At 34.6% G+C, this 14,297-nt stretch overlaps 1 protein-coding gene and 1 pseudogene across 11 annotated transcripts in view; one reads left to right on the forward strand and one right to left on the reverse strand.

The window, feature by feature from the left end:
- COP1 (COP1 E3 ubiquitin ligase) overlaps positions 1–14,297 on the forward strand; it is a 263,344-nt gene that overhangs the window by 209,292 nt on the left and 39,755 nt on the right. Inside the window, exon 19 of one of the 11 annotated variants that reach the window (XM_054508048.2) lies at positions 1–14,297. This exon is cut by the window's right edge and continues 18,704 nt beyond it. The exons of the other annotated variants lie outside the window; for them this stretch is intronic. Coding sequence (XP_054364023.1) covers positions 1–15 — 15 coding nt within the window. The 3' untranslated portion in view covers positions 16–14,297. 11 annotated transcript variants of the gene reach the window in all.
- LOC123847312 (U4 spliceosomal RNA) lies at positions 666–814 on the reverse strand (annotated as a pseudogene).

Consider the following 14,297-nt stretch of genomic DNA (forward strand, 5'->3'; position numbering starts at 1 on the left):
CTGGATGGTTTATAACACTTTAGAAAATTTTCCTGACTGGAAGAGGGCCAATCTGAATGAACTCTTGTCTTGGGCGTGGAAGGAAAGAAGATGCTGAGCATGGACCCTGACTTCCAGGAAGACTGTGGCTCCCATCTCCTAAGTGCCCCACTCTTCCCTTAGCGTCCAGGCTAGAGTGGGGTGGGGAGGTAGAAAAGAGAGGAGACAAGAAGGTGGTGGAAAACTGAAGCAAAGCTGTAATTTATTTCTTCTCTAAGTTAATTACATTAAGTGTAAATATTCCTTGACCTTAATATCCACTACTGTATGGGACAACCTCTGTGAAAACATTTGTTGCTTTAGATATTTTATGGTGAATATTGTAATGAAATCAACAAAATAACATTTAGTGGATCTGCCACTCAACATTTTAAATATATCATTATTGTCATTTTTCTATGTACTGTAATGGAATTTGACCTACATTAGAATGGTTCTCATAATTTTTCTCATTAAATATTTTTTTTGAAATAGTGTTTGTCCTTCTGCAGTATGCCAATTTTGAAGCATAATATTGACAGAAATCTTTAAGCTACTTGGTTTTTGCTTTTATTTTTTATTTTACCTTGTGTGAGGGAAAAAAGAAATATATTAATTTGAGAGTGCATTCTGAATTATGCCATTAACCTATAAGTAATTTTTCATTATTATCCCACCACACTTAAAATTGTCCAAAATATTTTGAGATGGGAAGGGATTTAACTTTAGTTTCTATTAGCAATAATCGCGCCTCGGATAAACCTCATTGGCTACGATACTGCCACTGCGCAAAGCTTAACTTTGGTTTCTAAATGTTTCTCTTTTGATAGTTCCTACCAAATTTCTGTTAGAAGTAGTGGAAGGCTGGAGAGTGAATACTGAATATCATTTCCTTGACATAAAAGTTTTTAATGAATACTACTTGAGTTGGTTTTGTATGCTGAGTATATGTATGAAAAATCATGATTATTGTTTTCCAATTAAATAAAAACATAGTAATTACTTAAATCAGAATTAACCAAGTACAGCAACTGTTTAAGAGAAAAGTGTTTCCTGCTAATTCAAGCTTGCATCCTATCTGGGGAAAAGAAATATGTGTTTATATTTTACTTCACTAGTCTCACGGTAATCCCAGTTGTTCTCATGAAGTCTCTCTATTGATGTGATCCTTACAGCCTTTCAGATCTCTTACTCTCTCATTTGTTAAATCCCATTTTATGCAGCATTTTTCCAAATAAAGCTACAAAAATTGGTGTTGATATTTCTAGGACGGTAGAAAAGTTATTACTACTGAACATAGAAATAATTTGATTATGTAGATTAAAGAAAAGTCAATCTATTATAATTGCTGTAAAGAAGCTATTTAATTTGGGGCCTGGTTTTTTTTTTTCTTTTAATTTAAGATTTTATTTATTTATTTGACAGAGAGCAACACAGCGAGAGAGGGAACACAAGCAGGGGGAATGGGAGAGGGAGAAGCAGGCTTCCCGCAGAGCAGGGAGCCCAATGCAGGGCTCTGTCCCAGGACCCTGAGATCATGACCTGAGCCAAAGGCAGACGCTTAACAACTGAGCCACCCGGGTGCCCCTTGGGGCCTTTTTTTACTCTAGATAAGAAGATTAATTTGGATGAAAATATAGATTCTTTATTTGAACTGGGATAACCAACCGAAAGGTAAAGATAAAGGCAGAAAATAAATCCGAATCATTTGGTTTAAATGACCAGAGTGTTTACGCATTGTTGAGAATTAAATAGACAGTTGATACTGCTTACGTTTGTCTTCAAGGTCTTTGACTTTGATGGAAGTTGGAACTTTAGGGATAGATTATATAGAAAGTAAATCTGACTTCAAGATTCAGTTCCTTTTTGTTAATTTACTGTTTTAAATCCTAAGTATCCAGAGCTGTGGCTTTGTGGCACACCAAGTATATCTTTGTGAGTTGCTTCCCAGAGCTTGAGAGAGCAAAAGTAGTAATTGCCTTTGCTTTCAGTGGGTTTTTTTTTGTTTGTTCGTTTGTTTTTATTTCTCACAACATTCCAAACATAGGTTTATTTTAGGAGACCCAAGAGTTTATCTTTTTATTTTTAAAAAATTGCTAAGAATTATTTTATCTCTTACAGTTCCTCATGTAGTGTTATCACCTGATAGATAAGAAGTGAAATATTTTATTTCATGCCAGACTATCTAAATACTTTTGAAATATGTAGCTCAATATGTATAATTCTTATTTTTAGCAGCCAAGAATAATTTAGGTTTCACAAGTCATACTTATGTGCCCTTACTCTTTCACTAACCAACCAGATCTGTAATTCACATGATAATCCTTGATGTTTGTATTAATGGTAGACTATAGTGGTTCTAGTAAGTCCCAAATGTCAACTGATAAGAATGGATAATTGTTGTAGAGACTTACTGTGGGTATTTATATTTACAAGGAGGGTTTATGCCTCTCCCAATTAAAAAGTTAGCCTTGTCACTTCAAAATTCAATAGGAGTCTGTGTTTATGAGTAATATTTTCATTTCCTCAAAGTTTTATTTTTTTGTTTAAGACTTTTTAATTCTAAGCTTTTTACATTTCTCTGGATTTTTAAGATCTGACAATTGTGTTTTCCTTTACTAATAGAAAGGATGAATTACTGATGGCAAAACAAATTCTAGGATCCCATTATAGGGATCTTGCTGGTCTTTATGGGTAAGGGAAAGCCTGGTTACCCTGTAGAGTTTACATTCTCCATCCAAGTCCTCACCATGTTTAAAAATAGGTTTCAGTCTTTCTGTAATGAAGAAGTAGAATGAAGAAAACCACTTAATTTTGACCAGAGTTGAGATTGTTTTCTGTATGTTAGGGGCATTGCTTTTACTTATTTTTCCTTTTCCTTTTTATTCTCTGCTTTCCAAGCCATCATTTTAGGGATATGGAGAAAAAAATAACTTCTCAAGGGTAGTAACTTGTTGGTTGGTTGGTTGCTTTTTGGCTTTTGTTTTTTTTGTTTTGTTTAAATCTCATATTAACTTTAAACTCCTCCATTTGATACAACCAATGGAGTGAAAGGGTTTTGTTTTTTGGTAATATTAATAAATTGTTTGAAGGTGTATTTTTGCTGTTGACTGAGATTTATCAAAAACATAAGTTACATTTTAAGCTTGTGTATATCTTGTGTCTTTTTAGGTGTAAGGATTTGCATCAACCTGAGTTATTAAGAGTGAAACTCTTGGCTCAGAATAGATGTGAATCAACCCTTAGGAAGAGATTCTCTCACCTAGTTTAGGTGCCATGTTTCTTACTTTGTGATAGATAAGTGGCAATTACTTTTTTTTTTTTAAAGATTTTATTTATTTATTTGACAGAGGGAACACAAGCAGGGGGCAGTGTTTGGGAGAGGGAGAAGCAGGCTTCCCGTGGAGCAGGGAGCCCGACGTGGGGCTCGATCCCAGGACGCTGGGATCATGACCTGAACGGAAGGCAGATGCTTAAAGACTGAGCCACCCAGGCGCCCCCGCAATTACTTTTTAAAATAAGCATGAGGTTTTGGTTCTTTGCATGAACATTTGCATTTGAATTATTATGCAGTTTTCTCTTATGCTTGCTAAAATATACAAGTTATATATCAAAAGACTCAAAACAAGTCAAAATAACTACGAGCTTCCTTCTCAGGCTGTAATATATAAAGTAATGCCTAACCAAGCAGAAACTTACCTTCAGCATTTGGACCCTCTAAATCCAGTTATATCTTATTCAGGAGACCAATGACTTTTTTTTTTTTTAATCCCTTCATCATCTCTGCTTTAGAATGTTCTATTTTTCTCCACTAGTAAAGAACTTTTAGAAAACAGAGAATAGGGAAAATTTGCCCTGTAATAGTAGCACCTAAACAAAACCGCAGTTAATGTTCTGATGTCTGTCCTTCCAGTCTTCAACCTGCATTTCTTAAATAGTTTTACGTTATCAGTATGTTTTGTATTTCGTTTTTTACACTAACTACAGCTAAGCATTTCCTCTCCTTACATCATAATGTTAGTGTAAGGCATTTATATTTATTATGAATTAGTTTGTCTGTTATTATTAAACATTTAGGCTGCCTCTAAGTTTTTCATAGTTCTAAGTTTGCAATGTTTTGGGGCCTATTGTTTTTCCCCTTTTGTCTTGTAATATTATATTTATAATACAAAATCCTGTAAGTGGGGGAAAAACTGGATCAAAGGGTTCAGATTATTTTTTAGCTTTTGATATCTACTATTATTTTGATTTCCAAAAACAGCCCAGTTTTTACACTATAGTTTCTCCTTAGCATGCCAGCAGTGATTATCAGGGGTGGGAGGTGAAGGGACAAGGCAGTGAGGTGAGAAGAGGGAGATGAGGTAGGAGGTGTGTGTATTTTCATGTAGCACATTCTTTGAAATCTGATTGCTAGGTATACGCATTGTTTTGTTGCTAGCTATGATACCTTTGGAAAATTCCTTATCCTTTCTGAGTCCACTTCCTCATTTTTGAAGTGGGTTAATACAAATTTTTTTTTTTTTTTTAAGATTTTATTTATTTATTTGACAGAGAGAGCACAAGTAGGCAGAGTGGTAGAGGAGGGAGAAGGAGAAGCAGGCTCCCTGCCGAGCAGGGAGCCCGATGCGGGGCTCGATCCCAGGACCCCGGGATCGTGACCCGAGCTGAAGGCAGACGCTTAATGACTGAGCCACACAGGTGCCCCAATACAAATATTTAATACCTCAAAGTGTTGTTAGGAAGCAAATGACATTATGCATATGAAACACTTATGCATGGTAAGTTTTCAGTAAATGGTAGCTTCAATACTAGTAACAAATTAATGTATAAAAGTTGGAAAATTAACATTTTGAGCATCTATCCTGTCCTCCTGTCTTGCTCAGTATTTTGTGTAAGTTCTGCAAATCTATTCCAGATATATTTCTAGGTAGAAGGAACAGCATGTGCAAAAGCTTAAGAATATGAAAGAGCCCTGTATGTCTGGAGCCTGCTAGGATATAACACGACTTGTGGGAGATGAAATGGGAGATGGTAGATTAAGAAGAGTGATTTTTTTTTTTTAAGGGTCATTCTGGACTTTGTTAAAAACCTTGAACCTTTATCTGTGCAACTATATAAAGTTAAGAAAAGTGATTGACTTCAACTTTTGGTTTGTGGTTTTAGTTTAATTAACAACAACAACCAAAAAGATGTGGTAGGCAAGACTGCAAAGGCACTGGGGATAGGGTTTTACTTTGGTCCAAGAATTTGGGAAATATATTTGAAGTTAAATTTGCAATATCCACTGTTTTATTAGAGGGATGAAGACTCTAGGCTTATAGCAGTTAATTAGCTTTTTTTATTTAGGTAAGTCACCTAATACCTGAGTTTCATTTCCCTCTTCAGTTTGAAGGGGTTGTGTATCAGACTTCTATTGCCCAGTGGCTATATGTAAAACCAACTTATATGCTTATAGTAAGACCATATTGTTTACATGTATGTCCACTAATAAGCTGAATCTTGTTTTATCTCATATATACAAACTCATGAAAACATTGTGTGAGAAACTCCCTGGTTTGCACTATTTCTCTCTTAATTCAGCTTCTGAACTCACTTACAAATGGAATAACTGCCTCCAATTCTAGGATGTGCATTAGCTGTAAGGGAAGAACCCTTTTGCCAGTTAGACATAACTTATCCCAGACGAGAAACTTTCTTGATGTTGAAAACATGGGGAAACAAGTTTTATAAAGGCAATTTTCTAAGAAAAATGGAATTTTCTTAAGCTAGAAATCCTTATTGAGCAAATTGTAACACCTCTCAAGGACTACACTTTTTTTTTAAAAGATTTGATTTATTTATTTGAAAGATTGAAAGAGGCATAGTGGGGGGAGGGGCCGAGGGAGAGGAGAGAGAGATCTCTGAGGAGACTCCACATCCAGCGTGGAGCCCTACATGGGGCTCAGTCTCACAAACCTGAGATCATGACCTGAGCTGAAGCCAAGAGTCAGATGCTTAACCTACTGAGCCACCCAGGCGCCCCTCAAGGACTGTACTTCTAAAATATGAATGTTTTACATATAACAGTAGCAAGAAAAGAAATAATTCATGTTTTAAAAGCTCCCTAAAATTTGAACGTTTTTGTTCCCATATTCTTTTTTTAAAAAAGATTCATTTATTCATTTTAGAGAGAGAGAGAGAGAGCATGCACACAAGCATGGGAAGGGGCAGAGGGAGAGAATCCCAAGCAGACTCGCCACTGAGTGCAGAGCCCCACCCAGGGCTTGATCCCATGAGACCATGACCCAAGCTGAAACCAAGAGTTGGACAGCCAACCGACTGAGCCACCCAGGCTACCCTTTGTCCCCATATTCCTTACTAATTCACTCTTAATATAATGTTTCTGATACTGTAATTACTACATTATGTTTTGCATTAATTTTGGCAATACTCTTATTGTCACAGGTTAAGAGAAAGTTACTGTATTTGAATTTATATTGCATTTTAATAACATCTGCTCTCATGTTCCTCTAATGAAAAGCTTCTGTTCTAATTACTTAATATTTTAAGGGATTATTATGTGATGGGAAAAATAAGAGACCAATGCTTTTTTCCCTTTCTGACATTGCTGTGAAGTTTTGATCGTGCAACTTAACCTATGTTTTAAAATGAAAGCATTGGTGCAGTAGCATTCTCATTTTTCTACCTGTATAACTGTAGTCTTGCATATTTGCATTAGTTAGCTCTGTTAACATTGAAATACTAACAGAAATGGTATTTCTTTGGGTTGGTAATTCTAACACTTCAGACTAGTACTAAGTTGATGTGATTAACTAGTTTTCCAGGACTGAATCCTTTTTCTAAAGTTCCTTGTTAAATCAAATATGTGTCTTAGTTAGAGTAGCAATTACCATAGTTGTTTACTCTTAATGGTCCTTTGGGGCTCTTTGATTTGTCTCCTACAAAGTTCTTGGAATTCATGGAACCTACCCCACAAGGTTTTTTAGGATGTTCTTTGACCCACTAAAAACATATGAAAAAGTTTGTCATGTCCATGTGATTATTTTACTAGAGAGTTTATTGCTTTTATTAGATTCATAAAGGGGATCAAAATATTAATGATTAAAAATTAGTGCTACAAAATGTAGTCTGGCAAGTTGACTTGATAGGACTATGAAGTAAATTGTACTAGAATACCAATTACTAAAAATTATAAATGTTAATTTTCTGCTCTCACTTTGAATTTTACATTAATTCTTATATAGCTTGGCTGATTTAAAGATTTATTTATTTATTTATTTTTGCAAGAGGGAAGGGGAGAGAGAGAGAGAGGGAGCACGAGTGGGAGGGAGCGGTAGAGGGAGAAGCATACTCCCAGCTGAGCAGGGAGCCTGATGCGGGACTTAATCCCAGGACCCTGGGATCATGACTTGAACCAAAGGCAGACACTTAACCAACTGAGCCACCCAGGCACCCTAGCTTGGCAGACTTAAAAGAAAAAAAATCACAGAATAAGTGTACAGAAGCTCTTTATTTTAATCCCTTCATTTTCTCCTCTACTTCTTCTAGTCTAGAGTCATGTTATCTATTATTTTAAGAGAGTGAGAAACCTTAACCAAATCACTTTGCTTCTCTTTGCTTTCTCATCTTTTAAGAAAGGAAGCAACACCAGATTTACTGCCTCACAGTGCTGTCGTAAAACTCAAATGACATTTTTGGCTGTGAATAAGCATTTTAACCAACATCCTGTGACATTCACACAAAATACATCTGTCATATAAAGAACAGACCAATTATGTGAAGAATTCTGCACTAATTTGTTAATACATAGTTAGGAAACTAGTTAAGAACTAGAACAAATAATGCTAAAATTTGTATGGAATCACAAAAGACCCCTATTAGCCAAAGCAGTCTTGAGAAGGAAGAACAAAGCTAGAGGTATCACAATCCCAGATTTCAAGATAAAATATAAAAATGTATTAATCAAAACAATGTGGTACTGGCACAAAAATAGACACATAGAGCAATGAAACAGAATAGAGGGCCAGGAAATAAACCCACGATTATATGGCCAGTTAATCCATGACAAAGGAGGCAAAAATATACAGTTGGAAAAAGATGGTCTTTTCAACAAATGGCATTGGGAAAACTGGACGGCTACGTGCAAAAGAATGAAATGGACCACTTTCTTATACCATACACAAAAATAAACTCAAAATGGATTAAAGACCTACATGTGAGACCTGAAACCATAAAACTCCTAGAAGAAAACATAGGGAATAATTTCTTTGACATCAGCCGTAGACATTTTTCTATGGCAAGGGAAACAAAAGCCAAAATAAACTATTTGGACTGCATCAAACTAAAAAGTTTTTGCACAGCAAAGGAAACCATCAACAAAATGACAAGGCACCCTACTGAATGGGATAAGGTATTTGCAAATGATATATCTGATAAAGGGTTAAAAAGCCAATATATATAAAGAACTTCTACAACTCAACACCCCAAAAATAAATAATCTGATTTTAAAATAGACAAATGACCTGAATAGACATTTTTCCAAAGAAGACAAACAGATGGCCAATAGACACATGAAGAGATGCTCATTATCACTCATGATCATGGAAATGCAAATCAAAACTACAATGAGATACCACTTTTCACCTGTCAGAATGGCTAGAATAAAAAAGACAAGAAATAACAAGTGTTCGTGGAGGAAAGGGAACCTTTGTGCACTGTTAGTGGGAATATAAATTGGTGCAGCCACTGTGGAAAACAGTATGGAGGTTTCTCAAAAAATTGAAAATAGAATTACTGTATGATCCAGTAATTCCACTACTATTTACCCAAAGAAAACACAAACACTAAATCAGAAAGATACATACTCCTATGTTTTTACTGCGGCATTATTTATAGTAGCCAAGATATGGAAGCAACTCAAATATCCATCAATAGATGATTGGGTAAAGAAGATATAGTATACATACATGATGAAATATTACTCGGCCATAAAAAAGAATGAGATCTTGTCATTTGCAGCAACATGGATGGACCTAGAGGGTGTAATGCTAAGTGGAATAAGTCAAAAAGACAAATACCATGATTCCACTTGTGGAATTTAAGAAACAAAACAAGCAAAGAACAAAAGAGAAACAGAAAAAAAGACTCGTAAATACAGAGAACAAACTGGAATTTGCCAGAGGTGAAGTGGGTAGGGGGACAGGTGAAATACATAAAGGGGATTAAGAATATGTATATTATGATGATCAGTAAATAATGTATAGACTTGTTGAATCATTATATTGTACATTTGAAACTAACACTGTATGTTAACTGTACTTCAGTTTAAAAATTTTAAAATCTCATTTTCTATTTTAACAAAATACACATAAAAAAGAAAAAATAACTCCATAAAAATTGCTAATAATCTGCACATAATCTCACAAGTAAAGAGGAAGAGCAGGTCAGTAAGATTATAAAAACACCTTTTTCCCATCTAAGAATAGTAAATCTGTTTATTAAAAGAAGTTTCAATTGGGCTTATGTATCTCAGCCCACTTATTAAAGGTACGTTTTATGGGGTATGCCAAGAGTTATTAATATAACTTTGAATAAATATAAAACATGTTTTACTTTTTTTTTTTTCATGTTTTACTTTTAACATGAGCTTTATAGGAAGAATTGTTTAGAGTAAAATATTCCTAATTTGAAATAAAAGGACTGCATCCATAATGTGTTTACTCTTTCTCACAGTTCGTTGATAATCAGTATGCCTGGTGGTGGGTTCTGAAAGTGTTTATAGGGAATATAAAAGAGGAATGTGAAATAGAATTTTCATGTTCTATGGGTAAAAAATAACAAAAAGGATGCTGAACTATTTAAGTATAAATTTTCTTATAAATTTAATTATAATTTTCTCTATTTCTGTTTTTATAAATGAAAAATTTATTATAGTGTAATAATTATCTTACTAACTGTTCTGCATTATCACCTGGATGTTTTGATGTATTAATCTTGAAAACAGAAGATTCTTACTTGGGAAACTTAGTGAGTCAGTTGTTAAGAAAATAGAGTATAAATTTTACCTGAGTAGTTACACATGTTAATTTTCAATAAGGTTCTTTTTGTTGTTTTTTTAGTGTGCAAGGTTCAGTTTCCATCCCTCTCAAAACAATAGGAAAACATAGTTTCATTTTACTGTTTGTCATTGGGTGTTTTTACCTCATAGTGAAGGCTATATATAAAAATTTTTTAAATCTTTACCCTTTTAAAATTTGGAAGACATGTTTATTAAGTAGACTATAAGTTAAGGACCAGCATAATAATCTTTTGGTATCTAGTGTTTTCTTCCTCATATATTCTAAAGTGATTCAAATGTAGTATCTCAGATAATAATAAGATGAATTTTTCTCATTTGTGTAAGTATATCTCAGTTCTGACCTGAGACCTCTAGGTTTTTCCCATCAAAGATTTGTCTTGAATAGATTATTCCACCTGATAGGGAATTCTAGGCAAAAGTTTTGTGTTTGTTTTCTCTTTAAATATTGTGTGTGACAAATGTGAGTGAATTGATTACAATTTGAATTTGAGGTCCTGGAAGTAAGAGGTTATTATATTAATTTGACTTGCTAGTTCTTTTTCCCCACTTTATCACTGTTCAAAATATATATGGTATTTTGTGTTGAAGTGTTATCTTGAGCAATAATTATACTTTGTAAAATAACTGACTCACCAGTATAAATTTAAACTCACATTTTTAGGGAAGTAGAACTGTTTTTTTTTTTTTTTCTCCGAACATGCATGGGTATACATATATGTACACATTCATAATTTTTTCAAAAACCATTCAAATCCATTCATTACAAGGAGTAGTGTTCACCTTTGCCAAAGCACATAATGTCTTACCACATAACTTTATTTACTCTTCCATTCTTTCTCTCTTTGAAAGTGTGTTTTTGAAATATTCTGGAGCATCAGCATGTCAGTAAAAAGAGTAATAGGTAATTGCTATTCACTCTAGCTTTGTTGTGACTTCCACAGAAGAATCAACTTCAGCATCTGTACAGAAGGAAGTTTTAATGGTCATTAGCCTAGCATTTGAAATAAAATGTTAATGAACAAAGGGTATATAGCAACTTTTCTTTAATGCATTCCCCTGCCTATTTACCACCTGTTTCCACCACTTCTGAAAAAGTACATCCAAAAGGAACATGTACTTAAACTGTTCCTTTAATTTTTAATTTTCATCCAGGTTACAGATTTTAAAATTTCCCTTGATATTTTCTGCTTGGCCTTTAAGTTATTTGGAATGTATTGTTTAATATCCACATTTGGTTTCTAGTTTAATTTTGTTGTGGTCTGAGGAATGAATATATGGCTTCTACTTTTGGGGGTTTAAAATTAGTTTCATGGTTTCAAATAGTTCCATGTGCATTTGACAAGAATCTGAATTCTGCTTTTGTTAGGTAGACTGTTCTGTAAATGTTAATTAGGTCAACTTTGTTGATAGTGTTTTGCAATTTTTATATAATCTTGCTAATTGTCTAGTTCTATCAGTTATAGAGTGGCAATTTTGAAATCTTCAGGTATAAATTGTTCAGTTTTCTATTTCTCTTTTCAATTCTGTCAGGTTTTGATTTATGTAATTTTGTGTTGTGTCCCATATATAATTATTATAGCCTGTGATGTGTATTGATTTTTATCATTATGAAATTTTCCTTTTTGTCTGTTGTCATATTTTGGGTTATAAGGTCTATTTTGTCTGATATTAATATAGCCACTCTAGCTTTCTTTCAGTTACAGCTTCTTTGGTATATCATATTAATACCTTTCAATATCAATCTATTTATGTCTGAATGTAAGGTATAGATGGCACATAGTTGAATGTTCTTTTGTTATTCAGTTTTACAATCTCTACTTTTTGATTGGGTGTTTAAATTATTTAATGTATTGATCTGGTTTGATTTACAGATAGTCCCAACATCTGTGTCATACCTGAATCTAGTTTAATGATTGTCTCATCAGATTGTTTTTTCCTGAATGCCTTGTAATTTTTGGTTAAAAGCCATATATATTGTATGGGACAGTAGATACTGAAGGAAATATTTTTTTTGCTTGTATGAGCATGCTTTTCATTCTGCCATTCCATTATGGGGGCTGTGTTAATGTTGTCATGATTTAGTTAGTTTTTTTTTTTTTAAGTTTGTTCTTGCTATGATTACCCTCATTGGACCATATTCTAGTAATACTTTGTGTTTAGAGTCTTGGCTGCTTTGCCAGAGGATTTTTCTCATTGTGTTCTCTGTTGGGTTTTCAGCCTGCCCTTTGCACTGCTTCCCAGAACAAATCTGTCTCTTGTAGCAATCCTTGCTATATTCCTTGTTTATGTGGTGGGGGTGGTTATGAGAGGAGGGATGTTCTTTGAAGTTTTGATTAATCCTCATTCCAAGTCTGGTCCTGTGAACCTAGGTCTTGGGCGTGTGGACTTCACAATCATTTCTGCCCATCTTCCAAATGAAATGCTGGACCTAGCATATGTTCCTGCCCTTCCCCCAAGAGTAAAACATTTTGTTTCCTGTTCTTCTCCCTCAACTGCAGTAATTTCTACCAGTGCCCTCAGACTATAAGCCCCTCCACCCCCTTACCCCCAGCCCTTTCCTCTACAGACTAATCCTTTTGTTCTTTAGAGGACATAGTAGGTGTGCATCTGCATGGTTTTAGGAAATGGTTGTTCTCTTCCTTCAGCCAATACCACATGAGAAGTTTTCTGAAGATTCTCTCCATCTTCCCTGGTGGGGATCATACAAGCAAAGTTTGGAAGAAAATGCTACTCTCCCACCCCCAATGTTTATAGTTGCAGGGACCTCACACTTCCATGCTAGCCACCATATAACCTTTTATTAAACATGAACTTAAAATTCCTACTGACTCATCCAGCTATTTCTGTTTCAGGTAAGCAAATACTCTGGCGTTCTCTCTCCTGCAGGTACCAGTTTCTTCTGGTTTTTAGATTGTTTTGCCTGCGACACAGGCAGGTTCAAGAAATGTCATTAATTAGCAGTTGTTCAGCTTTTTTTCTTGTTATCATAGGGGCATTGCTCTTTCCAGCTTTCTCCATTTCTAAGCTGAACTATGGTTTTCAGTACTTGTATTACTTCTACAGATAGAAGGGTTCTTAACAATCACTTTTAATTATCTTAGACTTACTTCCTGCTATTTAAATTTGTGTATTGTCAGCATATTTCAGAACTCTATTAATAGTAATAGGTTTTTTATTTCTTACATTTTAGGGATAATTATCTTTTGCAAAATATGGTTTATATGTTCATCTGTAACCCACCCCTCCCCTGCCATACCACATGTAATCATTTAGTTTAGTGACAGAAGTACTCTCAATTACAAAAGATAATTCAGTATCTGAATTGGTAGTAGCAATGAAATCATCCATTTGAAATTTGTTTGCTAATGAAAATCTCAAGACCTATTTAGCCAGGGACAAGAATTTTTGAAGTGTGAGGAAAATATTTATGGTATCTAGAAGTTATAATGTAACATCTTAACCCATTAGGATTTTTAATTATTGAGTCTCAAATAAGGAAATTTTCTATAAAGTTTGCCAGACTTTTTATATGTAACTGACAGTTGTGAAGACACATTTATGCCAATTTGGTATTCTGCTTATGAACCAAGGGGATTTCTATAGAAATTCAGACAATACAGATTATTGCTATGATTTACTACAACATGGAAAATACTGGATTAATTTTTTAAAATTTTATTAAATACAATCCTGTTCTTCGGTATTCTTTTTTTATGATTTTATTTATTTGAGAGAGAGAGAGAGCACAAGCCGGGGGTGGGGGAGGGATAGAGGGAGAGGGAGAAATAGACTCCCTGCTGAGCAGGGAGCCTTGGGGGGGGGGCTCCATCCCAGGACCCTGAGATCATGACCAGAGCTGAAGGCAGATGCTTAACCAGCTGAGCCACACAGGCACCCCTATTTTTGAGTATTCTATAAATTTAAAATCAAATCTATTTAAGTACAAAGTTTTGACCATTAAAGAATGGAATCTTAGAAATTTTAGAAATCTGTTCTCATATTCCTTTTAATCTTGAATCCATCCTCTGTTTTGTCCCCTGCTACTCTGCCACTTACCCCTCCTAGTTCAGGCCTTCATCATCCCTGGCCATCACCTAGTAGTCCCAGGCTAATTTACCTGTGCTGTTTAAAATGCTCTGTCATGTCCTAATGGTTACAGAATAAAATCTAAGCTTTTTTATGTGACATTTAGCACCCTTTA

The sequence above is a fragment of the Mirounga angustirostris genome, unplaced genomic scaffold (assembly GCF_029215605.1).
Source record: "Mirounga angustirostris isolate CCGP_5_RB_7025 unplaced genomic scaffold, mMirAng1.0.hap1 SCAF_6, whole genome shotgun sequence".
NCBI classification, from domain to species: Eukaryota; Metazoa; Chordata; class Mammalia; order Carnivora; family Phocidae; genus Mirounga; species Mirounga angustirostris.